Here is a 26287-nt window from a genome sequence, read left to right as displayed (position 1 = left end):
CATACTGGCAGAGAAGAAAAGTGAAATTGGTAGAATCAACACCAGTGAATTGGACGTATTGTTTTATCTAATTTTAGTCTTCATGAGTTTGTAGTGGAATTCTTAAATATGAAAGCTTCAGTTCTGTGGTGGTTATATGGCAAGGAAAAGGACCCAAATCATGTTTATTTTTTTACAACCGATTGACTATTTGTGTAACTCGTGTTTTATCATACTTTGAAATATTAAGATTCAAACAGTACCATAATGGAGTATTAGAATCATTGAGGCTGAAAAAGGCATGGGTCAGCAGAAGTCCCAGTCACCCTGTGTTTCCTTCCGTGCAGCGACAGAAGCTCCGTGAGATCATCCTCCAGCAGCAGCAGCAGAAGAAGATGGCCGGTCGGCAGGAGAAGGGGACCCAGGACCCAGGAGCAGTGCCCCATCCGGGGCCCCCGCCACACTGGCAGCCAGAGAGCGTCGGCCAGGCATTTGCCCGGCCCCCACCCCCCTACCCTGGGAGCATCAGGTCTCCCATGGTCCCTCCTCTGGGACCTCGATACACCGTTTTCCCGAAGGAGGCCCGTGGAGTCTATCCTCCTGATGTCAGCGGTATGGGGATGAGGCCACATGGATTCAGGTAAGGTTTTTCATTTCACGCCAGAGTAAACTGCCAACAGAAGGAGATGCCCAACTGAAAGGACTTCTTTTTACCCTTTTTTGATTGAAGTGTGGTTAACTTGCAGCACTGTGTTAGCTTCAGGTGTACAGCAGCATGATTTGATGTTTCGTACATTCGTATATTCTTTGATATGACTCTTAAGACCTCGTTGCTTGGTTTTACTTCTTGATTCCTTTGAGATAAAATCAATGTTATTTTCCACTAATGAGAGATCATAGATTTTTTTCTAAACCTCTAAGTACTCTACAGACTAAAAACATTCCCTTCGTTATTAAATATTGACTGTGCTAGCGTTACGTTACAGCCACAATGATACTGTTTATCATACTAATCAAACCTCTAATATGTTACTGCCATATTCAGTCAAATATGTGATGTGAATTATTTTCTTCTTAGATTTTTAATTTTAATTTACACTGCAATGGCACCCCACTCCAGTACTCTTGCCTGGAAAATCCCACGGACAGAGGAGCCTGGTAGGCTGCAGTCCATGGGGTCGCTGGGAGTCGGACACGACTGAGCGACTTCACTTTCACTTTTCACTTTTCATGCATTGGAGAAGGAAATGGCAACCCACTCTAGTGTTCTTGCCTGGAGAATCCCAGGGACAAAGGAGCCTGGTGGGCTGCAGTCTATGGGGTCGCACTGAGTCGGACACGACTGAAGCGACTTAGCAGCAGCAGCAGTAAATATTTGTGGACATTTCCAAATCGAAAGGATATTTTCCTGTAGGAGCTTCTCATGATGAAATAGGGTTGTAAAATTAGTGGTTTTCTCTTTTGAAATGACTAGTAGAATGGTCAGAGCCAAATGTGGGCCTGAGTTGTAATAAGGAGGCATTTCTTTAACATATGCTTTTCATTTTATCAGGTATATTTTTTAGTTTAATACTTCATGTTTAAGTCTTCCCCTTATTTTTCTTTTTTCTTTCTCCTCACTTTATGCCTGTTACTCTGTTTATATTTACTTGTACGTGTTAAGTCGCTTCAGTCCCCATGACCCCATGGACTGTAGCCCACCAGGCTCCTCTGTCCATGAGGATTCTCCAGGCAAGAATACTGGAGTGGGTTGCCATGCCCTTCTCCAGGGGATCTTCCCAACCCAGGCTTGGAACCAGTGTCTCTTGTTAAGGCTTCTGCATTGACAGGCATGTTCTTTGCCACTAGCACCGCCTGGAAAATCCATGCTTGTTTGTAACTTGCCTTTCTTTCTTTCTAGGAATGAGGTACAATATAAATAAAAGTTTTTCTCTAATTCATTCATTTACTGAGTCTTTACAGATGATGCCTATCATTCTTGTCTTACTACCCCTGGTTCTCATTCTTTGAGCAGATAGGTTAATCTGTCCAGTCATCGTGCCTTTGTTTTCTTCAGTGCAGAGACCTGTAAGTCTCTGGTAAGATTCATTAGACCTCCTATTCAAGCGTCCCCTTAAATCAGCTTCCTCCACATCATAGCCTTCTTTGCAACTCCAGTAGTATATGCTAATTTGTAAACAACCAATTCTATCTGCTTGTTTGTTTTCCTTTGTCTTCGTTTATGATCTCTGTCAGATGTCATCAGAGCTCAGGTATGGTATTTACTGTAGAGTATGTGGCAAAAATTTATGTTCATATAGATTCTTTATAATACTTTCTAATGGTGATAATTTTGTTTTTACTAAGTCATTATTACATTTGGCAACATTTTGTGTGCTTACTCAGTCGTGTCTGACTCTTTGTGACCTCGTGGACTGCAACCCACCAGGCTCCTCTCTCCATGGGATTTTCCTGGCAGAAGTACAGAAGGAAATGGGTTGCCATTTCCTTCTCCAGAGGATCTTCCCAACCCAGGGATCAAACCCAGGTCTCCCGCTTTGCAGGCAGGTTCTTTACCATCTGAGCCACCAGGGGAGCCCTATCTGTATTTAATCTAAAACTTTTCCTTTTTATCAACCTAACTCTGAATTCAGTACTTTATGTTCACTATCTGTGTTATATATTTCTTCTTTTAGGTTTGGATTTCCAGGAGGTGGTCATGGCACCTTGTCAGGTCAGGAACGCTTCCTTGTACCTCCTCAGCAAATGCAAGGTTCTGGAGTTCCTCCACAGCTCAGAAGGTCTCTATCTGTAGATATGCCCAGGCCTTTAAATAACTCACCAATGAATAATCCTGGTGGACTTCCTGCACATTTCCCAGCACAGAGCCTGCCGGTTCAGCAGCATAACATACTGGGCCAGGCCTTCATTGAGCTGAGGCACCGGGCCCCAGATGGGAGGCCCCGGCTGCCCTTCCCTGCTGTTCCTGGCAACGTCATTGAGGCACCCTCCCATCCCCGCCATGGAAGCTTCATTCCCCGGCCGGACTTCCCAGGCCCCAGACACCCAGACCCCATGAGACGACCCTCCCAAGGCCTCCATCATCAGCTGCCCGTGCACCCAAATTTGGACCAAGTGCCGCCATCTCAGCAAGAGCAGAGCCATGCTGTCCATTCGTCTGCTATGGTCACGAGGTCTCTGAGTCATCCCTTGGATGGTGAGTTCTCAGAGGCCCCTTTGTCAGCCTCTGTGCCAGCTGAAACGACATCTGAAAATTTACAGATAACCACCCAGTCTTCTGATGGTCTCGAAGAAAAGCTTGATTCTGATGATCCATCTGTCAAAGAACTCGATGTTAAAGACCTCGAAGGGGTTGAAGTCAAAGACTTAGATGACGAAGATCTTGAAAATTTAAACCTGGATACAGAAGATGGCAAGGGGGACGAGTTGGACACTCTGGGGAATTTGGAAGCGAACGACCCCAACCTGGACGACCTCTTACGGTCAGGGGAGTTCGATATCATCGCCTATACAGACCCAGAACTTGACCTGGGAGATAAGAAGAGCATGTTCAACGAGGAACTGGACCTCAATGTCCCAATTGATGATAAGTTAGATAATCAATGTGTATCTGTTGAACCTGAAAAAAAGGAGCAAGACAACAAAAGTGTGGTTCCTTCTGATAAGCCTTCTCCTTGGAAAAAATCCACTGTCAGCAGCGAGATAAAAACGGAAGTACTGTCTCCAAATTCTAAAGGGGAAGCCAAATGTGAAAGTGAGAAAAGTGAGGACGGTAAAGATACCGTTGACCCTCCCTGCCCACCAGCCTCTGCTCCTCTGGACAGGAGCGATGGGGACAAGGCTCCTGTGCAGCCCTGTGATGCAGACCTGCTGGAGAAAAGGACTACGCAAGAAACGACCGGCCCCAACCCGAGTGTGGCTCGTGGGGCCACTCAGCTGCCTGCTGAAGATGCTGTCACCCCGTGTGGCATACCTGGGCCAACTCCAGTTCTCTCAAGTTTACTTGCTAACGAAAAACCTGATTCTGCAGACATGAGGCCGTTGGCATCTCCAGCACCAACTCTGCCGGCCTCCCCGTCCGGCCACGTGTCAAGTTTGCCTCCCCCTCTGATGACACCGCCTGGTCATGTTTTGGATAATACCATGAATTCTAACATGGCAGTAGTCCCTCGACTAAACCATGCTTTCCCTCAGGGTGTGCAGGTAAATCCAGGCTTCATTCAGGGTCAGCCGCCAGTAAACCACAGTTTCGGGACAGGCAAACCTGCCAGTCAGCCTGTGCCCTTGACGAGTCAGCCTGGGACCAGTGGCATGTCTGGAGCCCAGCAGCTAATGATTCCTCAGACGTTAGCCCAGCAGAGCAGAGAGAGGCCCCTCCTTCTGGAGGAGCAGCCTCTACTTCTGCAGGATCTTTTGGATCAAGAGAGACAAGAACAGCAGCAGCAGAGACAGATGCAAGCCATGATCCGTCAGCGGTCTGAGCCGTTCTTCCCTAATATCGGTAGGAGTTCCTCCGAATTTCAGAAATTACTACCGTGGGCTTTGGGTGGAATGTGGTATGCTTACAGTCTTTTTTCTGTATTAAAATTACATGTGGCCTAGAGTACTGAGGGTTGTATTTCTGTTCCTTCTTCAGCTTTGAGATGAAACTGACTAAGAGTTTTAAGATTCCTGCCCAGTAAATCAAGAAAGTAAACTCTTGGAGTTTCAGACATTCTCAATTCTATTTTTTATGGGATGACTTAATAGAAATAAATCTTTTTTGGTTCCTTCCTTCTATATATTCTCATTATTGTCAGGTGTTTTCAGAGTCATTGAAAGGTGAATTTAAAGAAATTATGCTAGGAGAAAACTTCTCATTTGTACAATGAATGCTTGGCAGTTTTTTTAGTCATATAAAGCTCTCTAACTTATTTTAGTAGCTTACTAATTTGGGGGAACGTGCCCCCCCCCCCCCAAAAAAAAAAAGCAATGCACTAAGAATGCCTGAGCGCCTCTAAGACAAAGAACTAGCAATCAAGGACACATTCCAAGGAATCCTTTCTTCTTTTTTCTTTTTTTGAATGCTTCTTTTTCTAAACAATAAAATTGACCTTCTGTCATACATTCATTGCCAGTTCCATCAATTTAGCCGATTTCTATATGCGAAGAGGTCTTTTCCCTTAGCCTGTCCTTATTATCAGAACTTGATCCATTTTTCTCTTGAGTAATAACCAATTTAACAAAAATTCCTTAGTATTTGTAATAAGTGCAGCTTCTCATCATGGTGGAACATTCTGCTGAGCCTTGTGAAAGTTTAGATGAATGGAATTGCATCACTTTAGGTTACTGCTATCATTTCCCTTATGCCAGTATTTGACAAATACCTTGTTTAGATTCTTACAGGACTAAGGTATTAAATGCGTTGATCACTTAGATGGAAGTAAATTCAGGATGAGGTTCTCATAATTCTTTACCTAGAATAGAGACCTATAATAGTGATTATTAAATAACAAGGAATAAGAGTCTCAGTTGTGTGATGTTTGTGAGTTACGTTACCTCTTAGTGTCACTTGAACCAAGTACTGTGAAATAAGTAACTTTAAAATATGTTTCTTCTTTAGATTTTGATGCAATTACAGACCCCATAATGAAAGCCAAAATGGTGGCTCTTAAGGGCATAAATAAAGTGATGGCACAAAACAACATGGGCATGCCGCCGATGGTCATGAACAGGTAGGTGGCGACGCTTCTCGTGCTCGCTGTGCATCAGAAGCGTACGCAATCACTGCTAGCTGCTGAAAGGAGCATATAGTGACGCAAAGCCTGTATTCTCGGAATGAACGAGAATTATTTCAATTGGTTGTGATGTCAGCGGAATATAATCAAAAGCAAAATGCTGTACAAATGTAAAGATTGAATTTTCATTCGTTTCAGGGTAAACATAATAAAGCATCATAGAATGGTTTGCAAGATTGACTTGACTAAGCAGGAAATTCAACGTATTTAAGTACACACTTGTTTAGGTACTTGGGAGTAGGTAACGCTGACCAAAAACTGCTTGGGACAGAAATGCTTCATCCAGAGTAGGCGAGGGTGAGCAGGAAAACAGACATTAAACTGCTCTGTGCTGAGAACAGAAGATGGTGTATTAGTGTGAAGGTTTTTTATTCCATCAGAGGACGTATGAGAGTTAGCACTTGGAAACTTTATAAGCCTTTTCACTATTAATAGGAAAAAATGCGAAAATTACACATTAGAGAAGATTGAGTTATTCGACTCTCTGAATTTCTGAAATTATTTACACCCCCTAAGGGTTTCTTAAGTGCTGATCATGGACCATCATCAGAATTATGTGGTAGCTTTTTTAAAAATTCCTCTAAGGTTCCTTTACCCGACTGCAGACGCACTGAACCAGAGTATCTGGAGACCGTGCTTGTGGTTTTAGCGGGCGCCATGGGTGGTTCTTTTGTAAACCTCTGTCCATAGAGTAGGCATAGAGCCTCGATTTAGCCTAATTGCTTGTTGAGTGTGGGTGATCGTGGAATTGAATGTGAAGTCTACATGAATTTAAACACAGTTCTTCACAGGTGCTTTGTTGGCTACTTTGGAAATGGTTGAGAAGCATTGTTGAGATCAAAGAGGAGACTGTAATGACTTGCACGCACAGCGCCTGTGAACACTGTTTCTCCGTCATGAGCATTCTTAACTTTTTTATGTCGTGGACTTTTTGACATTCCAGTAAAGCCTTTGAACTCCTCAGAATATTTTAATGCCAAACCAAAATATTAAAGAGGAGATCATTTATATTTGAAATAGTTATTTAAATGTAAAAGTTACAGTATATGTGCTTCTCTAATACATGAATAAATTTGGCAATAGGTCTAATAACTACCATAACTTCAAAAGAATGATGTGATGAACCTAAATGACCGATTGGGTTTGTGCAACAACTTTTGCCATGAAAATAACAAGTTCTGTTTTTGAAAAGTCACAGTACTGCTGATAATACTGTAGTTTGCTGCCTGTAGTCAAAATAGAAGGAAATTTTAAATTTAATTCTGCACTTTAAAATACAGACCTGAGATTTGGAACCCCTGCTCCTTCAGCATAAGTCTCTACTTAGACCCACTGATGTGAGTCAGCCGGCGAGTTGTTAGCGCTTCTGCTGAGGTCTTTGAGGAGGCAGAGATGATGATCCCTCCTTCATGTGGTGGCATAAGTTGACTGAGGGTGACGGACAGTGAGTGCTCTGTGGATTGAGAGACGTTTCCACACCAGGCTATAGTGGGGCCCGGGGGCAACAGATGAATCAAAAAGCTGAGTAAAAAAATTAAAAAGCTTATGTTCCAAATTGTGATTAGACATTAATTATAATGTTAGACATAGTTATCTACTTAGACATTAATTATAATGTTTGATAAATAATTTGGAAGATATACGTTGAAGCATTTGGTAACTCTAGGTGCAGTGTTTTCATTCAAAGCGGTAATGTTTCTGAAGTTTTTAACTAGAGTAAGTAACATTTTGCCAGATATTTTTAACCATATAGACTTTTTCTTAGTCAATGACCAGTTTTTGATTTGCTCTAACCTGTAGACATAAGGATATATGAAGGTTCTTAATTGAGATGCATCTTTTGTTTTAAATAAAGATCAGAATAAACAGTTTGATTATGTAAATTCTAGGAAAACCATGCCTTCATTATTTTCTAAAAGGTTTGAATTAGCTGCACTGTGTACTGAGGCACATAGCAGCGGGCCCTCTGGGGCAGCCTCAGCCGCTGCAGCCACACTGGTCAGTGTGGGGACGTTGGCCTCTCTGGGTCTTCCCTTTCATCACAGGTAAAACGAGTAGGAAGGATTCGCACGCCACACAATCATGTAGTAGCTGCTGCTGCTGCTAAGTCGCTCCAGTCGTGTCAGACTCTGTGCGACCCCATAGGCAGCAGCCCACCAGGCTTCCCCGTCCCTGGGATTCTCCAGGCAAGAACACTGGAATGGGTTGCCATTGCCTTCTCCAATGCCTGAAAGTGAAAAGTGAAAGGGAAGTTGCTCAGTCGTGTCCGACTCTTAGCGACCCCGTGGACTGCAGCCCACCAGGCTCCTCCGTCCATGGGACTTTCCAGGCAAGAGTACTGGAGTGGGGTGCCATCGCCTTCTCCGTCGTGTAGTAGGTTGGGGCACAAAAATACAGGGCCCGAGTCAGTGTTTTTGACAAGACACACATTGCCATTAGTCCTCCTTCCTTGGAAGAGAAAACGGTTCAGGACGTAAAGATGATGTTAGTTGCAAATATTTCTTTGATGCTCAGTTATTCTTTCTACAGGTTCCCCTTCGTGGGCCCGTCAGTGGCCGGGGCGCAGAGTGGGGACGGCCAGACCCTCCTGCCACAGGCAGCTGCTCAGGTACTGCCGCCTGTCGCCAGTCACTCTCGAACCCTAGTGCCTTTCCCTGTGTGTCTCACTAGTCTTCACAGCGAGGCCACTTCTAGGAAACAGTGGAAGCCCTAGAACACTGCCACAGTGTGTTACGGCTCAGCAGAAATAAGATACTTTACTGTTTTTTTAGGGGCAAGACAAGTTAAGGTTAAAACATTGACAGTTTCTGAAAAGGATCTGTATATTTAAGGGTAGAAGGTCACTTGGAGGGAAGCCAGGTGCTTAGGGTCTTAGGGTTTGGTTTCATTTACTTTTAACTCCACGGAGACATTTTCACATCCAGCATTTTAGAATTCACTCATTACATTTAAATGTAAAACTGCTACAAATTCCAGAAAATAATGATTATAGTCATTTTATTTAGATACAATCACGTGCTGCAATTTATTCCTTGGAATAATTTAATTTTTGAAGTACTTAACATTCACAGTAATCAGCTTTAAGTGTAAATATTTAGTGTCAAGTGATGTCCAGGAAAGTTAGAACTACACTTTATATTGTGTTTTCAGTTTTTCTTTTCACCAAGTTCTGCCTAGGAAAAAAAAAAAGAGAAAGCTACCTACTTTCTACATGTCTTTTGGGCACTTTTTTTTGCCCTGCTTTAGATTTATTATGCTGATAATTATATTTTCATTAAAAAAACAGCCATGTGACATTGTTGAAAAAACATAGGCTTCACAGCTGAGTTTAATCCGATTTCCACTATGAGTTTATTGGGATTTTTGGGCAAACTTTTTAGTCTCCGTTTTTTCTGATCTGTCGATGTTACACCACCTGCTTTGCAGGATTTTATGGTTTACATTTAGTGCATTCTGGGTGCTGATATTATTTGTTGTCTTTACTTTGTCTATAGCTCATGTCTAACAGAATTGGTGAGAACTCAGTAAATGCTTTTTCAAAGTTAATTTTATTTATCAGATTGTTACCAGGGAATTGTGAGATAACTATTTATTCAATCTCCCTGGAAAAAACAAGACATTCAATTAGAAAATGAGAGTAATATTTAAATTAGTGTATATTTGTTTTATTATTTGTGCCTGTTAGAGATACTGGTTCTTGTTTATAAATAACTTTGTGAAGTGGAATTTAGTAAATCTGGAACCCATGTTTCTATGTCTTAGTTGCTGAAGAAACCAGGTAGATTTGATCACAAAGTAGGGTTTTATGTGAATCTTCAGCTAAGTACTATTTGATTTGCCCTCCTATCATATTTTTGATGAATAACCTCTTAGTTCAAAAATAATTGTTTTTCAACTGAGACCTAACAAATAGAACAGTTCAGAGGTAGTTTAAAATTTTCAAAAAGTAGGTTGTCACCACAAAATTCATTCTACTTTTTATCGAAACAAAAGCTTCAAAGATGTCATAAGAAATTAAAGTTTTTTCCCTTCCACTTCTTTTTCCTTTTTTTAAGTTTTTGTCCCCCTTTAACTGAAATGTGGAATAAACCTATTTGTAAATTTTACTTATTTTAGGATGGCAGTATAACACATCAGATTTCTAGGCCTAATCCTCCAAATTTTGGTCCAGGCTTTGTCAGTAAGTATAAATCTAATCAGTTACGTGTTCTCTGGGGATTGCTGGTTTGCACTATATTTGTGTTCTTCTAAAATCTTGGAGTTAGTGTAGGTGTGTTATTTGAAGTCAGAGTGCCCTCAATCCTTTATTAAATATCACTGCTGCCCTATTAGGGTCCTCTTCCTCAAGGCATGTATTTCATTGCTTTTCCTTCTTTTGTGCATGAATACTTAGGGTTAGAGATGAGTATTTTAATACAGAAAAATCGTCTCCCCGTTCTCTTCAGTGCTGCTGCTCTTTTTGTGTATAGACTGGGTGCTTCACAGTCTGTGGCGTGAAACCACTTCTTTTCTAATGACTGACTGTGCCAGTGGCAAGGACACGAAATGGGAACAGCAAAGGGCGCACGCTTAAAGAGGAGCCGGGCTTAGCAGCGTGGTGTGAAGAAGTCAGGGATGCAGGATGCTACCACATCCTCCTAGTTACCTTCAGGGGTCCCACGGTGCTTCAGGATAGCGTTTAAAGTTCTCCCCAAACTGAACCTTTCTGAACTCTCCAGACTGTCTAGCTAACTTTTTTTTCACCGTTATTTTTCATTTTGCTCACCTCTGCTCTCCTGGTTCCAGAAACCAGAAAGGCTTTCCTTGCGGTAGGTCTCATTCTACCAGAAGCAGAACTTCTGAAATCTTGTGAAAAAGCCTGTTCTAGAACAATGCCCTGCAAATTTAGTAGATGAAGATTCAAGTTCATACACGGACGGAACTTCTGGGTTTAAGAACAAACCCAAAGTCCAACCTTTTGAAATTCCCCTTTCATTAATTATTATAATTTGAATACATATTTGCCTTAAAAACAAGTGAACTACTATAACCAACTGGCTTTTTCTGGCTTTATTGTGCCCATTGACTTTGGGTGGATTCTTATTGTATGACGATATTCTGTTATCATTGATGTAATTTTTCAGCTAATGTCCTTCTTGGAATTGTATTTATTCATTTCTTTGTCTTAAAGTGAGTCAAAATGGTATATTCTGAATTTCACAACATAAGATGACTTTTTTTCCCCTTAACTTGGCATCAGTGAAGTAAAGTGCCCTCAAAGAATAAAGTAGGAATATTGCTACAAGATGAAGAGATATAACTGGGGAGATATTAATGACAGTCATACAAGTGGAAAAGATTTTACTTGGTTAATGGCTTATTTATAGGAATATAAATGACAAAATTCTTAAAAATCATCAGTTTTTTTAACTTACAGATTTCCTTTATAAAACAGACTTCATATTGGTCCTTTATAAAACATTCTAGGTTCTTTCCCTGTTAGTTCAGGACATGTTTTCACTATTTAGAAATAGGGGAAACCTTATAAACTTTGGACAGTTAGCGGGAAATGATACCTGATCCATGCTCTGCACCTTGGTAGGCTGTGTCTTACTTTGTCTCTTCAAAATCTGTAATGTTGAGTTAATCAAATACAAATGTAGTTTTATTTTAGTTAATAGTGGCGTTTGGGTTAGAGAATTCGATAATTTAGTAGATAAAAAGTATCCTATCAGATAAGTCTTCTGCTTCTCAGAGATTGGGTTTATAGTATTTAAAGGTATGAGGTTAGCCTGTGTCCTCTAAGAATATGCATTCTTTAGTTTTCTTAAATATTTTTCTAAAATCTTCTACTCTATTAATTGCATTATGGTCTAATATTTAGTATTATGTTTTCACAATACCTATGACAAGGTCATGGTGAAACTGTTTCCTTACAAAATGGATTTGTGTATCTTGTATTGGACTCTTTAGAAAATTAACACAGATGAATTTTAATCTTTTTCCTCAGATGATTCTCAACGTAAACAGTACGAAGAATGGCTTCAGGAGACCCAACAGCTTCTTCAGATGCAGCAGAAATATCTTGAAGAACAAATCGGCGCGCACAGGAAATCCAAGAAGGCCCTTTCAGCTAAGCAGCGTACCGCCAAGAAGGCTGGGCGAGAGTTCCCAGAGGAGGACGCCGAGCAGCTCAAGCACGTCACCGAGCAGCAGAGCATGGTTCAGAAGCAGCTGGAGCAGGTAACACAGAGCCTGCTCTCGATTAATCATGAATGGATTTGGTTGGTGGTGAGTGGCACGCAGAAGTGCGCTGTCAGAAATGACAGCTCTCAGACCTCTTCGTGGGGGCGTGACTGCCCCAGTCCTTGCCCCAGAGTCACGGTCACACAGCACGCACTGCTGCAGGCGCCTCTGACAAGCCGCGTTGTCCCAGCCCTGACGTAGAGGGACTGTGGCCGTGCTCTGGGAGGAAACCCTGCTGGAGCTGATAGAGCGGGAGGAATTGAGGTGCTCTCCCTGCACTGAGGGGTCACCTTGCACTCTTCAGCTTTCCTGGAGACAGCACTTGGGGAGAGCCTCGGTTTTCTGTCAGTACTTGGAGTTGACCTTTGTCTTGCCCTGTCTTTGGGTCCCTAGTCTCTAGTGGAATTTCAGATGGAGCATTTGAATCATTCTGGAGGTTATTTTTTTATACTATGTTTTTATTAGTGTTCCCTCTCAGTATTTTGATCTTAATATACATTGACTGTAAAGGACTCGTTCCTGAAATACAAGACCAGGTTGTTGTTATCTTCCATTATAGACCTGATGGTTCTCAAAATGTTCATGCTGAAATAGCAGTTATACTTACAAAGAGATAAAACTTGAGCTTTTTATTTAAAAGAAGAGTAATAGTGTTTAAAATGCATTAAGGGACCTCTTGGTATTTACTTGAATTAAAAAAAACTTAGGTTCACCCAAAACCTGGGCGTACACGTACGGACAGCATCTCTAACATAGTCACCAAAAACTGGGACACGCCCCCCCCCCCCCCCCCCCCCCACCCCCAACCATCCTTCTGTGGTGAATGTTTGGACAAAGCGTGGTACATTCGAATGATGAAATACTTATTCAGCAATCAAAAAGAATGGAACTGCTGAAATACACCATAGCTGGGGTAGATACAGCAAGAGCATTGTGCTGAGTAAAAGAAGCTAATCCCAAAAAGTTATATATTGATTCCATTTATGGAAAATTCTTGAAATGACAGAATTACATAGTTGGACAGTAGTTTAGAGCTTGCCAGGGCCTAGAGCTGGGGGAGGAGGATTTGACCACAGAGGGGCAGTGGCCTGTCTCTTGGCTGTGGTGATGGCCACACTGGTCTCCACCTGTGTTGAAATGCATAGAATTATACATCAGAAAGGTCCATCTTGTTTTTGATTGTCAACATAAATTTTATTCTCCAAGTTAATAGTAGAAAAGAGCAGTTTGATTGACTTGGTGTAGACATCACAGAAGAGCTTTCTGCATAGGGAACTTAGTCACATGCCCTGTCTTACAAGGGGGTATCATCACCACTTTACACAGGAAAGATTGAGGGCAGGAGGAAGGGGGCTGACAGGACGGTTGGATGGCATCACTGACTCAATGGACATGAGTTTGAGCAGGCTCCAGGAGAGAGCGAAGGACAGGGAAGCCTGCTGTGCTACAGTTCATAGGGTCCCAAAGAGTCGGACATCACTTAGCAACTGAACAACAACAGGTAAAGAATCTGCTGAGTCATTGTGGAGATAGATGCGATAGCTGATGAGGCATTTTATCTGCAAGCTATGTTGTTGATCTGTCATTAACTCATTGAAACCCTATGTTCTGTAGCATGCCAGGCTCTCCTGTCCTTGACTGTCTCCCAGAGTTTGCTCAAATTCACGTCCATTGAGTCAGTGATGCCATCTCGCCATCTCCTCTGCCGCCCCCTGGCGATTACAGTATGATCCCCTTGTTTAAAACTAGGACTCTTCCAGAGTGAGGTTTCATTTCTTTCTGAGTTTAGTTTCTGGGGCCATTTTTTACTGCAAGTAAATATGCTTTTAAGGATTCTTTTATAAATTATTTTTAGCTTTGTTACTGCCTTCTGGTATATGTCTATAAATTTTTTATGATGAGGGCCTAGTTTTTGCATATACGTGGATCAAATCCTGCTTAGATACTAATGCTGTACTTGGAGAATGGGACGCATCATCTGTTGGCAGCAATCCAGTGTCATCTCTTTAACGACGTGTTCTTAAGAGAAGTGTAAAATGTCCTGGGAGAGGCCTGGCTCAGTGCCTTCTGTATCCAGATCGTGTTCTGGGTGCTTGTTGTGTGTTCATTCTCCTTCACCAAAGTCCGGTGGTGACTTTCTCAGTTCTAGTAGGAAGCCAGTCAGGAGAGAGAGGAGAACAGGTAGGAGTTCCAGCCACTGGGAAACAGGCCCAAACGATGTGTGCAGAGAATATGCTGGTCGGCCTGGGAACCTGTTGATAATAAGTTGAAAAGCTGTCAACATTTGGGTCAGGGCACGAGTCCAGTATGTGGAGAACACGCGCATCTCGCAGCCCTGTCTCCCGGCCCTGTCCCCCAGCTCTCTGTGTGAGGCGGTGTGTCCTCAGGACATGGCTTGCATCTTTACCGAGGTAGTCCCGAGCGTCTGCCCCCGAGGCCATCACGGGTCTGGGATGAGCTCCCTGACACAAGTCAGCCGTGGTGTTAGGAGCCTAGTAGGAAGTGTTCAAAATACCACCCCAGAGCGTCTCCGTATTTCAGAAATGATACCCATTTAATTTCAAGGAGTTTTACCAATCTAGTCTTTTTAACATGGATGGGAGGGTGTGGTATGCATACTACTAATTCATCTTATTTTTTTAACATGTTGTACAGTTTTGTACACTTAAATGAAATCTTAACATTTAAATGGTTAAAGTTTGAGTTAAATCTCATAAGTAGTCTAACCTTATGTATTAATGTAACCTCTAAGGCATCACGATTAGCTGATTCCTGTATAACCTTTGTTTATGGTCTTGGTTTTGTTTTTTTGTGTTTTTTTTTTTGGTCCACGGCACATAGTTTGTGGGACTTTAGTTCCCCAGGCCGCAGCAGCGAAGCGTGTGGAGCCCTGGCCGCTGGGCTGCTGGGGATCCCCTAGTGTCTTTTTTAAATACTTTAAAAAGCTTATGACTTTCGGAGTAAGATTTTCTTAATATTATTATCAAAAAACGTTTTTCAAATTTGTTTTTGGTATTTCATATTTAGAAACATCTTATTATCAAAAAGATTGGCAGTTTTTAGTTGAGTTTTTTGGAGGGGGGTGATGTTTGCCATTGCCTAATAAGCGAAATAATTTTGCCTCTACAAGATCTAATTGCCTTCTGTGTCACCTGCACCCTTATCATCAGCCAGTGTTGTGTGAAGCCTGTAGTAAGTACATATATGATGAGCAGGACTGACTTCTCTGATTCCAGATTCGTAAACAACAGAAAGAGCATGCCGAGTTGATTGAAGATTACCGGATTAAGCAGCAGCAGCAGCAGCAGCAGCAGCAATGTGCAATGGCCCCCCCGCCCGCCGTTCTACCTGGTGTCCAGCCCCAGCCGCCCCTGGTTCCGGGTGCCCCCCCACCTGCCATGAGCCAGCCCAGCTTCCCAATGGTGCCCCCGCAGCTGCAGCACCCTGCAGTCATGCCTGGCCACAGCAGCCCAGCCAGAATGCCCAGCTTACCTGGGTGGCAACCTCCCAGTGCTCCTCCTCACCTCCCTCTCAACCCTCCTAGGATTCAGCCTTCAGTTGCCCAGTTACCAATAAAAACTTGCACACCAGCCCCAGGGGCTGTGTCAAATGCAAATCCCCAGAGTGGACCGCCACCTCGGGTGGAATTCGATGACAATAACCCATTTAGTGAAAGTTTTCAAGAACGAGAACGTAAGGAACGTCTCCGGGAACAGCAGGAGAGACAGCGGATCCAACTCATGCAGGAAGTCGACAGACAGAGAGCTTTGCAGCAGCGGCTGGAGCTAGAGCAGCACGGCCTGATGGGCTCGGAGCTGAGCAGCCGGCCACCCGCGCCCCAGCTCCCGTTCTACAGCTCGGACCTTCCTCGCGACTTCGTGCCGCCCCCGCGGCCCCTCCCACCGTCTCCGCAGCACCAGATGGGGCAGGCGGTGCAGCCCCAGAGTATGCAGCAGACGTCTCTCAGCTCACCCCCAACCCCAGGTTTCCTGCAGACCAACGAGCGGAGGCAGACAGGACCGCCCTCCTTTGTTCCCGAGTCGCCCTCTATTCCAGGAGGAAGCCCAAGTTTCCACCCCGTGAAGCAGGTCCATGGAGGTCTTCCTGGGCCTGGCTTCCAGCCGTCCCCCGCGAGGCCGCCGTTCGCACCTGCTCTCCCCGCGGCCAGCAGCGGTCTCCCCGGTGGCCAGGACCCAGCCGTCACCCAGGGGCAGAGCTACCCTGGCTCGGCACAGTCACTCATCCAGCTGTATTCTGACATAATCCCGGAAGAGAAAGGGAAAAAGAAGAGGACCCGGAAGAAGAAGAAAGACGAGGACGCGGAGTCGGCCAAGGCTCCGTCCACCCCCCACTCAGACATCACTGCCCCGCCGACCCCAAGCGTCCCAGAAACTACCTCTGTGCCCGCCGTGCCCGTGCCCAGCGAGCCCCCGCACCTGGCAGGACCTGAGGCCGCAGAGCCCGCGGGCCCATCCCCACCCAGCGGGGAAGCAGGTCTGCTGTGCGCCGAGCCAGAGGTCCAGCCGCCTGGCAGGGACTTCGCACAGGGAACCCCAGATCAGCAGACCTATGCAGAGTCAGAGGTGGAGAAGCTCTCCGTGGAGACCCCTGCCGCTGCCCAAGAGGCAAAACTGGAGACCCCCGAGCCAGAGCAGGGCCCGGGCCGGGGAGCACCCAAAGCCGAGCAGCTCCCCGAGGACCAGGCTGAGGAGCAGGCCACAGCCGCCACCACCTGCCCTGCGCACAGCCCTCCCCGAGCCGCCGGTGCTCCTGCTACCAAAGGGGACTCGGGCAATGAGCTTCTGAAGCACCTGCTGAAAAATAAAAAGGCATCTTCCCTTTTAAATCAGAAACCCGAAGGTGGTTTTTGTTCAGAAGACGATTCTACTAAGGACAGCAAACTGGTTGAGAGGCAGAACCCAGCCGAGGTGGTAAGTATGGCCCGGGAAAACCACAGTGTCCTTTGTCCTCTCCTGTTTCACCTTATGTTTACAACAGATTAGTGCCAACCTTTTATAACCTTTTTATTATGGAGGAAAATTAACATGGACCTTGTGTTTTGATTTATACCCATAAATTATTACCAAGCAATAATTTATTATGTTTTTCAAAAATCAGAGATGTGTAGGGCAGTGCATTTCACACCTAACGTGTCCCATCAGCTGATCATTACCACAGTGAGCGGATCTGACGCAAGCAGAGGAGTGAGTGTCTGTGTGCCCTAACTGCAGACTGCGTGCAGTTTCCCTTAACCTCTTCACAATAACAAAGTAGCTCACGCACCCCTGTAATGCAAACTGGGGATCCATTCTGTTTCAAAGTGTTAATACTTCATGTTACACACACACGGTCTTAACCTGTAGATGTTATTTTACCTTTTTGGTTTTCCATGCGTCAGTATTTTTCCGTTTTTTAGTTACAGAACACTGGATTTGCTTGTTCATTTGTGTGCAGAATTCCCTTGTAAATATTTCTCTATAAGATGCCATCTCCTGCATTCCAGGGAATTTCCCTGAGATACTTCCCCGGCACGTTTTTTCGGCGGTGGGAGTGTATCTAGTTGTCTTCCTTCAAAAGCCGCAGTGCCGTTGCTGTTGTCTTCATAAACTCCCTACAGAGCTGCTCAAATTAGACTTTGTTTCTTTTTTTTTTAACTGAATGGAATGGACTTGTGAATTTAGTTGTCCACGTGTGCAGTTGTTCATGGAGCCTTTCGTTTTGCAAGTATTGGCTTACTCTTTGTTTTCCTTCTTTGTCTGATTCAGTAGAGACTGAGTGCTGATTCCAGAGACTCAGACATGAATTCTGTGGATTTTGGTGGTGGTGAGGTTTTCAGTCGTATTTGTCATCAGCCCAGAGGCAGTTTTGTTGCCGCTCAGTCAGTCGCCTCCTCTGGCCCTGGGAATCCTGGGCGCCTTGCAGCCCCTGAGGGTCTTAGAGAATTCACACCTGGCCAATGTCTTTGTCTTTCAAAACTCAGTTCTAGAATCATCTTCCCCCGATACTGTCTCAGCCCAGCCAGCGAGTGCCCGTGTGCTCACGTGCAGCGTCTCTAGTACCTCTGAATGCAGGTGACTCCTAAAAGGTATAGACTGTACCCGAGCCCCCTTCTGTCCTCCGTACCTAACACAGTGCTCACCACAGAGTCGGCACTCGGTGAATTGAAGTTTGGCGTAACACCACTAGCAATTATGCGTAAAAAATGCTGCTGCTGGGTGTTGCAGTGGAACAAGGGCGAGGTCAGCTCGTGTATATATGTGTATAAACGTCTGGACCGTGTCGCGTGTTTGTCCGTCTGGGAGGCAGCAGGGAGCAGGGCCCTAGGTTACCAGAGTGATGCCTTCTTAACCACATTCCAGGGGTTGCACTGCACTGAGCACTGGCCCTGAGATAACACAGGCACAGTTATTACTCCCGTTTTACAGACGGTGAAATCCATTTATTTCTAGTCACGCTCAAGGCGAAACTGTTGTGGCCGTAGTTGGACAGCCCCGTCTCCCTCTGTGCCGAGACTGTCTTCCCTCACAGAAGTGGCCGTTATCTGTAGTGCTGGGGCGAAGCCTTTGCTGACGTGGAGCGATCACCCCTCAGTTTGCGTTAAGTCCGTGTTCCCTCTCTTTCCACGGTGCAGCCTGGGCAGGCCAGGCTTTCTGTGCCTCGGGCTCCTCACCTGTAAAGCAGGACCAGCAGCGCTCCCTGTCACTGGAGGATGAAGAGAGTCAGGATCCACCCTGTGCCTGAGGCCTTACAGAAGGCCGTGCACACCTGCGACCATCTGGTGGCCAGGCAGGAGGAGTGTGACATTCTAGTAGGCGCAGAGACGTGACCACACACAAAAGCTGCTTGGATGGCTTTGTCCTTACTGATAGATAAGAATGAGAGAAAGCAACCTAAATCCAGTATTCTAGTTACTGATCTGATGTTTCCATATATATATATCTGAATGTTACACAGATTTTTTGCAGCCATTAAAGTTTGTGCTATGTGTGAATGTTTAATGTCACAGGGGACAAACCACATACCAAGTTTAAAAGAGAGCCACCAGAATAAAGGAATATTGATAACGGTTCATTGTGTTCTTATCATGATATGTGTGTGTAAGCATAGATGAAAGATCGGAAACATTAAAATGTGATCTGTTTCTATCTCAGGCAAACTTTTGGATAATTTTTCATCTTTTGTGTTCTTCTGTAATTAAAAGTCTTCTTTGAAGTATAGTAATGGCTGGTGTTTAGGGTCATTGTGAGGACAGGAGAATTCTCTGAGGCACTTACAGGGCCTGACCCTGCACATCGAACAAGCAGTTGGATGATGATTCTCTTATAAGCCAGTAAGAAGTGCTTGGGGCTTCCCTGGTGGCTCAGTGGTAAAGAACCTGCCTGCAATGCAGGAGACCCAGTCCAATCCCTGGGTTGGGAAGATCCCCTGGAGAAGGGAATGGCAACCCACTCCAGTATTCTTGTCTGGGAAATCCCATAGACAGAGGAGCTGGCAGACTGCGCCCCATAGGGTCGCAAAAGAGTCAGACAGGACTTAGTGACTGGAGAACAACAGAGAAGTGCTTGGGCCTTGCTCCGTACTCGTCCCCATGCCATCCTTGGGGGTCAGCCTCACCTAGGAGCTGTTTAGGAAGTGGAATCTTGTACCCCCAGCACCGACGTACCAATCAGAATGTGTTTTTAACAAGATCCCAGGTGATTCACATTCACGCGGACACGAGAGGCATAGCTGTAGGCCAGGGCCCTTGGAACGTGAACGTGCCGGAGTCCCCCTGGAGGGCCTGGCAAACCACTGGCCGGCCCCCCGCCCTGGTTCACATCCAGCAGGTCTGGGGTGGGACCAGAGAATGTGCACCCGTCCTGGGGGCTGCTGTCTGCCTCTCTGGGGACCTCCCCTGGAGAACCTTGGATCAGCCCTGGGGTGGGCACCGTGTGCCTGCTGCCATAGCCTCGTTTGTATGAGCTAAGACTTGTTTTTGCGTTTTTAACGGCTGAAGAAAATATGCAACAGTGACATTGCCCAACCTGTGAAAATTATGATCCTCAAGGTTGGTGTCCATGAATTGCAAGTATTTTATTAGCCCAGAGCCAAACTCATCAGTTTACGGGTTGCTGTAGTCGATTTTCTGGTGTCGGGGCAGAGAGTGGAGTGTTTGCAACAGACGGTGTATGGCCTGCAAAGCAGAAGGTATTTGTTGTTGTCCAGTCACTCAATTGTGTCCACTCTGAGACCCCATAGCCTGCAACACATCAGGCTTCCTTGTCCTTCACCATCTCCCCAGGTTTGCTCAAACTCATGCCTGTTGAGTCGGTGATAAGATACTCACCTTTTGGCCTTGTACAGAAAAATGTTGCCATCTATGCATGATGTTATTAGACTACATTCTGTAAACCCCCGAAGATTCAGTGCAGAGCACATTAAAGTAAGTCTAGGAACTGTACTTGCCTGTAGCCAAGTATTGAGTGTCAAGTTTAGAAATAAAGGCTCCTAAAAAGAGTCCTATTTCTTTAAGGTATTGATAGCACTGCCCTTAAAAACTTCTTTCATGCCTAGTTTATTCTTAGCCTATTGTATACTATTCTTAGTAAAGGAAAGGCTTATTTGTTACTGTGTAGGTCTCCTTTCAGTGGCTCGAAGTGTGCAGCGGTTGCTAGTCAGTCAGATGTGTGGCTGTGAGCTCACTGGAACGAAGCATGTTGTCTGCTTTCATCGCTCTCTGAGGCTGGCTGGGCCTCTCTGAGAGGCAGAGTCTGTGGTGCTTTTCTGGGCCTGGCAGTGGCTTCCACACACCTGTACTTTACCCCTTCCTAAGGCGAGCCCAGATAAGGTGCCGTGACCACCGTGCAGAGACTGGCACAGCCTTCGCGCGGGGCGCCTGTTCCCCCAGCCCCAGAACACCCTTTCCCAAGCCCAGAAAAGAGGGGGCTCCGGACTGTCAGCGGCTCCAGGGCAGGCGGGCAGGCCGGGGGTTGCGCGTCTCTGAAAGGGGACGAGCTCTGCTCTCTCGCCAAGCTTTGCAGCTGTTCTTGGTTTCCGTACCTGTGAGTCGTGTCTGAAAGTGGGGAATGCCGTTCTCATGAGGCTGGCCTTTTGAGGCCCCCATCTTCCCTCCTTAGCTTGGGGTACCCACCTGGGGAGTGTGTGTCTTAGGATGGAGCTGGGTTAGCAGGAATTGAAAATCAAGCACGTGGATGGTTCACTGCTTTCTTAACCTTTCCAATTACACTAGCAAACTTTGGGGGCTCAAGTGCAAGGTGGTTTTGGATGTGGCAACAACCAGTTGCCAAAAACAGATGGAGGAAGTGAAACCAAGAAACAGCGAAGCAAAAGGACTCAGAGGACTGGGGAGAAAGCGGCGCCTCGGTCAAAGAAGAGGAAGAAGGAGGACGAGGAGAGACAGGCTCTGTACTCCACCAGCGACAGCCTCACCCACCTCAAACAGGTGAGTCTCCCGGAGCCCCTGAAAAAGTCAAGGAAGTGAGACGTCAGATGCTTTTTCAGCCCTATGTAACTCTCTTGGTTGCCATCATTTCCAAAAAGTAGAGGGGTAAGAGATATCTCAACAAGGAGCCTAATAGATTTCCTGTTTGCAAGCAAATTGCACCTCCTCTATTGGCACCCCAAAATTACTTTAAAATGGCTGGATTGTCGAGATTTACTTACACTCTAAGGGAGCAGCCTCAGCACCCAGGAAAATTCTGTCCTCATTCCTTGTGACTCTGGACACAGAGAAATGCAGGCGTTGGTCTCTCCCGTAGTAAAGTCCATCCTTACACCTTCGTGGCTGTCGCAGAAGGTGGGAGACAGCTGCTGAGGGGGCCGCTGCGGGTGCCGAGCCTCAGGTCCGCCCCGAGTCTTGCTCAGCTGCGAGAAGGAAGGTGTTTTCTTGCTAAATGCCTGGCAGCATCTCTTTAAGTCAGATGAGGATAAGGCTCATTTTTAAGTATATCTCAAAAAGATCCTGTAGTCTCTCTCACTTATTCCAGCATTTTGACACTTGAAATTTTTAAGTCTTATTTTTCTCAAGCCTTATTTGACTGAGTTGCCTTGGGTCTTAGGAAAATGGAGAAACACTTGTTTTGTTTACCGTGTACATTACTCTTAAATGTGTTTTTCAATAGCAGCTCTCTCTGCTCCCTCTAATGGAACCGGTCATTGGAGTGAACTTTGCCCACTTTCTTCCTTACGGCAGTGGCCAGTTTAATAGTGGGAATCGACTTCTAGGAGCTTTTGGCAGTGCCGCCCTTGAAGGGGTTTCGGATTACTATTCTCAGTTGATCTACAAGGTATGTTTCTCTGCCCAGGTGTTGCCTTGCCTCCTCTTTTGGATACCATAGCCTAATTGGTAGAGCTGGTCTCATTTTTCCATCTAGTTTACATCTGATCTTCCAAGTTCCATTTAAACTTGAGTTCAACTCAGAGGTTAAAACTTTACCAAGTAAAGTGTTTTCCAGTATAAACTTCTGAAATTTTTGTAAAGGTCAGAATACGCACTGTGGAAAAACATCCATTATGTGTTTCTGTGATAGGGGAAAATACTTAGTGTCTTAGAAGTCTTGATTAATTCTTAAGATGAATCCGAGTTCATAGTAAATAGAATAAAAAAAAATGTAGTTAGGAATTTACCCTAAAAAATACAGTGAAAAACCCTGAAAAATGTGTTAAGTCTAATAATTTAGGTACAGATTGTGACTATGCATTAATCCTTAGGCTATTAAAATAATACCAAACTAAACCATGTCTATCCTTTGGTATGGTTTTTTTTTTTTAAACAAAGTTTTATGATAGGCTCATTAGATATTCTTGACTTCACATCCAACTTGTGTAAAGCGATCTTTTTTTTTTTTTTTTCCCCGCAAAAGTACTTGAGAGCATCATCAGTGTCCCTGGGGCGTCTCTTCTTCAGCGTTAAAGTCCTTCTCTTGTGGTGCTCTGTGTATTATCGTGGTCCGCTTTCCTCTCCAGTTAGAACCTCTCCTGACTCTTGTAAATGCCTTCTCTTCTGATGCGGGCTGTTCTCCACGCAGCCTCGTCGTCTTCGTGAGCTCCTAGGTCTTTGCAACACGTTAGCCTGTGCCTTGCACTTGGTCAGCGTGATGGTGTTGGTAGATCCCAACAGTTCCCGAGAGACAAATGAGTCAAATGACAAAGTGGTGACAAGCAGGGAGAACTGTTTGGAGGGAACTACGTTTCTAATGGCTCAATCCATTTAGTATTATTGCTACTCCTTTTGCTTCTTTTTGAGATTTCTGGACAATCCAGATGCTAATACCTAAGATACAAGTTGCAGTTATTGGAGCGGGATCTTAAATTCTCAAATTTTTTATAGAACTGGGGCATGTCTTAATTACTATTTATTGGTTGAATTTAAAGCTTTTCCTTCACTGGCTTTAACAGTGAAACTTGAAGTGAGTCATATAGAACTGAATGAGGCACAGTGTCAATTTGCTTCTTAATTTCAAAGCTGAGTACGCAAGCTGGGGAAAGCAAGCCTGTGGGTAGTGTGTCCAGAGGATTGTGGGTATCTGCTCCACTCAAGAGCCTCCTGGCCTGCACGTCTCTTTTTCTTCTTGGTGTGCACTTTAGGAATGAAGATGCATCTGATTACATTTCTGTAGCCTTGCTTCCCTGTGCTAAAAATTCACAGAACTAAGTTTTAGCAAGGTCGTGGCATATTTGCTCTGTAGCATATAATTTTAAAATTTTTTGGTCTCCTGCAGCAGAATAATTTAAGTAATCCTCCAACACCCCCTGCCTCTCTTCCTCCTACACCACCTCCTATGGCTTGTCAGAAGATGGCAAATGGTTTTGCAACAACTGAAGAGCTTGCTGGAAAAGCTGGCGTGTTGGTGAGCCATGAAGGTAGGAGGCCAAGCCCATGCATGCCGCTGCATGCGGCGAGATGGCAGTCAGGTTGGGGGGTTCTTCCCGCCCATCAGTTCGGCTGAACGTACTTGGGGGTTTGTGTTTTTACTTTTCCAGTTACCAAAAACCTAGGATCTAAAGGTTTTCAGCTGCCGTTCAGACCACAAGACGACTTGCTGGCCAGAGCGATTGCTCAAGGCCCTAAGACGGTGGACGTCCCTGCCTCGCTCCCAACTCCGCCTCATAACAATCAGGAGGAATTAAGGTAGGCGTTCCTTATTCTCAAATACTTTTTAGTTATTTCATTTATTAAAAAACGTTATTTGTGTTTGTATATAGCATAATGTGGAGAAGGAACTGGCAACCCACTCCAGTGTTCTTGCCTGGAGAATCCCAGGGACGGGGGAGCCTGGTGGGCTGCCGTCTATGGGGTCGCACAGAGTCGGACACGACTGAAGCGACTTAGCAGCAGCAGCATAGCATAATGTCTATAGGAAAGGCATGTAAAAACACTTAAAAGGTAAAATTTGGTGAGTAATTTTCTTCAGAATTTAACCGTTATAAAACATTCTTACGATTAAAAAGAATTTGTGCATTTTAGAAATATCCTGATACAGGAAATTCAGCAAATAATCAAATAGACAAGAAAGCAGTGGGCCGTGCACAATAGTCCATGAACAGTATTTCAAAGGTCATTGTCCAAGCTGAAGTTCCTCTGCTTTATTAATGAGAAAGCTGTGGGCCGACTGGGAGGCCTTGTCCAGAGTTAGGATCCAGGTCTCTTCCTCCTGCACCTCACTGCTGGGTTTGTGCAAGTTGTGAGTCAGGACCCGTGTGGTGGGCGGCTTCCTAGGTATGCGTGTTTAGTGCCCACCCTGCGTTGTTGAGGGACCCTCTCCCGTCTGAAACGCTGCTTCTCCCCACATCCTTCAGCACAAAGGTGTCTGCTCGGGGACGGGCGAGACCCCAGGCTCTCGGGCTGCCCTGCCACGTTTAGCCCAGGACACACTCGCCTTCCAGCCCCAGTTGCCTTGGTAATAACCTTTAGCTTCTGGTCTAGCCTCTTCTGTTTTTTTCACCTTAACTTGATCCATTAAGAAAAATAGAGGCCTCTGAAGCCCAAGGCCTTCAGGTTCTCACCCTCCCCCCTCTCTAAGTCAGCTGCAGCCGTGGGAGAGCTGTCTGCCCCGAGACTGGCCGCATGGGGGACGCACTTGCCCCTCTGCCTGCACACATGTCACTGGTCTCGCTGGTCTGGGACCCTGCAGGGCTGGGAGCCTTCTCTCTGTGCTGAGTTACAGATGGAGCATCTTCCTCCTTTGGCAGGTTTTTAAACTCGGATGCTGAAGCTTTAGTCAGAAGACATGTACATTTCAGTTACTTTATAGTTCAACACATTTCTTATTTTTTCCAAGGGATTTCCTGTTTGGCCTGAACTGAATCTGTGGCTTCTCGTGTTGCCATCACTGTGCACTCACAGTGAGTTCACAGGCGTGATAGGCGGGGCTGCTGCGGGAAGCCCCTGCAGTGGACGAGCCCATATGTCACACGTGTTTCCCTCCCTCTCAGGATGCAGGAGCACGGGGCAGAGCGGGACAGCCCCGACAGCTTTGTCCCCTCGTCCTCCCCTGAGAGCGTGGTCGGGATGGAAGTGAGCAGGTACCCGGACCTGTCGCTGGTCAAAGAGGAGCCCCCGGAGCCCGTGCCGTCCCCCATCATCCCCATCCTTCCCAGCAACGCCGGCAGAGGTAGGGGCGCCCGGCGTGGGGCAGGGTTGGCTACTGCTTAAGTCTAGAAAAGGCTTAACACACAGCTTGTCCTTGCTGTTTTTTTAAGGCTTGGAATCCAGAAGGAATGATATCAAAACTGAGCCAGGCACTTTATTTTTCACGTCACCTTTTGGCTCATCCCCAAATGGTCCCAGGTCGGGTCTGATATCTGTGGCGATCACCCTGCACCCTACAGCTGCTGAGGTAAAGGTGGACTGGCTGCTTGACACTGTAGAAGAGCACCGGGCTAGGGCCGGCCGAGCCGTCCCTTCACACGCCTGCTGCTCCGAGCGCAACAAACCGATCTCAGTCGAAGCCGAGACAGAAAGGGCGGAGTGAAGTCAGAGCTTGCGTTGTTTTACTAAAGGATGTATAGACGGAGCACTCCTTAGAGAGAGAGAGAGTGTGTGTGTGTGTGTGTGTGTGTGTGTGTGTGTGCGTGCGGAGCAATCCTTTGTGTGTGTCTGCAGAGCACTCCTTAGAGAGTGTGTGCGTGTACGCGGAGCACTCCTTAGAGAGAGTGTATGTGGGTATGTGGAGCACTCCTTAGAATGTGTGTGTATGCGCGGAGCACTCCTTAGAGAGTGTATGCGTGTATGCGGAGCACTCCTTAGAGAGTGTATGTGTGTATGCGGAACACTCCTTAGAGTGTGTGTGTGTGCAGAGCACTCC

General features: G+C 45.5%; 1 protein-coding gene across 15 annotated transcripts in view; it reads left to right on the top strand.

Annotated features, from left to right (window-relative positions):
- The window catches only part of KMT2C (lysine methyltransferase 2C), a 262313-nt gene that overhangs the window by 221466 nt on the left and 14560 nt on the right, over nucleotides 1–26287 (top strand). For 10 of the 15 annotated variants that reach the window (XR_008718183.1, XM_055591334.1, XM_055591330.1 and 7 more), the window contains 13 exons: nucleotides 327–619; nucleotides 2655–4480; nucleotides 5582–5693; nucleotides 8286–8364; nucleotides 9873–9936; nucleotides 11746–11978; nucleotides 15218–16912; nucleotides 21211–21423; nucleotides 22103–22267; nucleotides 23702–23843; nucleotides 23964–24111; nucleotides 25416–25594; nucleotides 25683–25819. Coding sequence is in view for 14 of the 15 variants with exons in the window: in XM_055591334.1 (XP_055447309.1) it covers nucleotides 327–619; nucleotides 2655–4480; nucleotides 5582–5693; nucleotides 8286–8364; nucleotides 9873–9936; nucleotides 11746–11978; nucleotides 15218–16912; nucleotides 21211–21423; nucleotides 22103–22267; nucleotides 23702–23843; nucleotides 23964–24111; nucleotides 25416–25594; nucleotides 25683–25819 (5286 nt within the window). In the remaining variant the exon portion in view is untranslated. The remainder of the gene's footprint in view (nucleotides 1–326; nucleotides 620–2654; nucleotides 4481–5581; nucleotides 5694–8285; nucleotides 8365–9872; nucleotides 9937–11745; nucleotides 11979–15217; nucleotides 16913–21210; nucleotides 21424–22102; nucleotides 22268–23701; nucleotides 23844–23963; nucleotides 24112–25415; nucleotides 25595–25682; nucleotides 25820–26287) is intronic. The other 5 variants (XM_055591327.1, XM_055591338.1, XM_055591336.1 and 2 more) reach the window with 5 other exon arrangements.

The sequence above is a fragment of the Bubalus kerabau genome, chromosome 8 (genome assembly GCF_029407905.1).
Source record: "Bubalus kerabau isolate K-KA32 ecotype Philippines breed swamp buffalo chromosome 8, PCC_UOA_SB_1v2, whole genome shotgun sequence".
NCBI lineage: Eukaryota > Metazoa > Chordata > Mammalia > Artiodactyla > Bovidae > Bubalus > Bubalus kerabau.
Note: the sequence above shows the minus strand (reverse complement) of the source record. Positions and strands in the feature narration are given on the sequence as shown.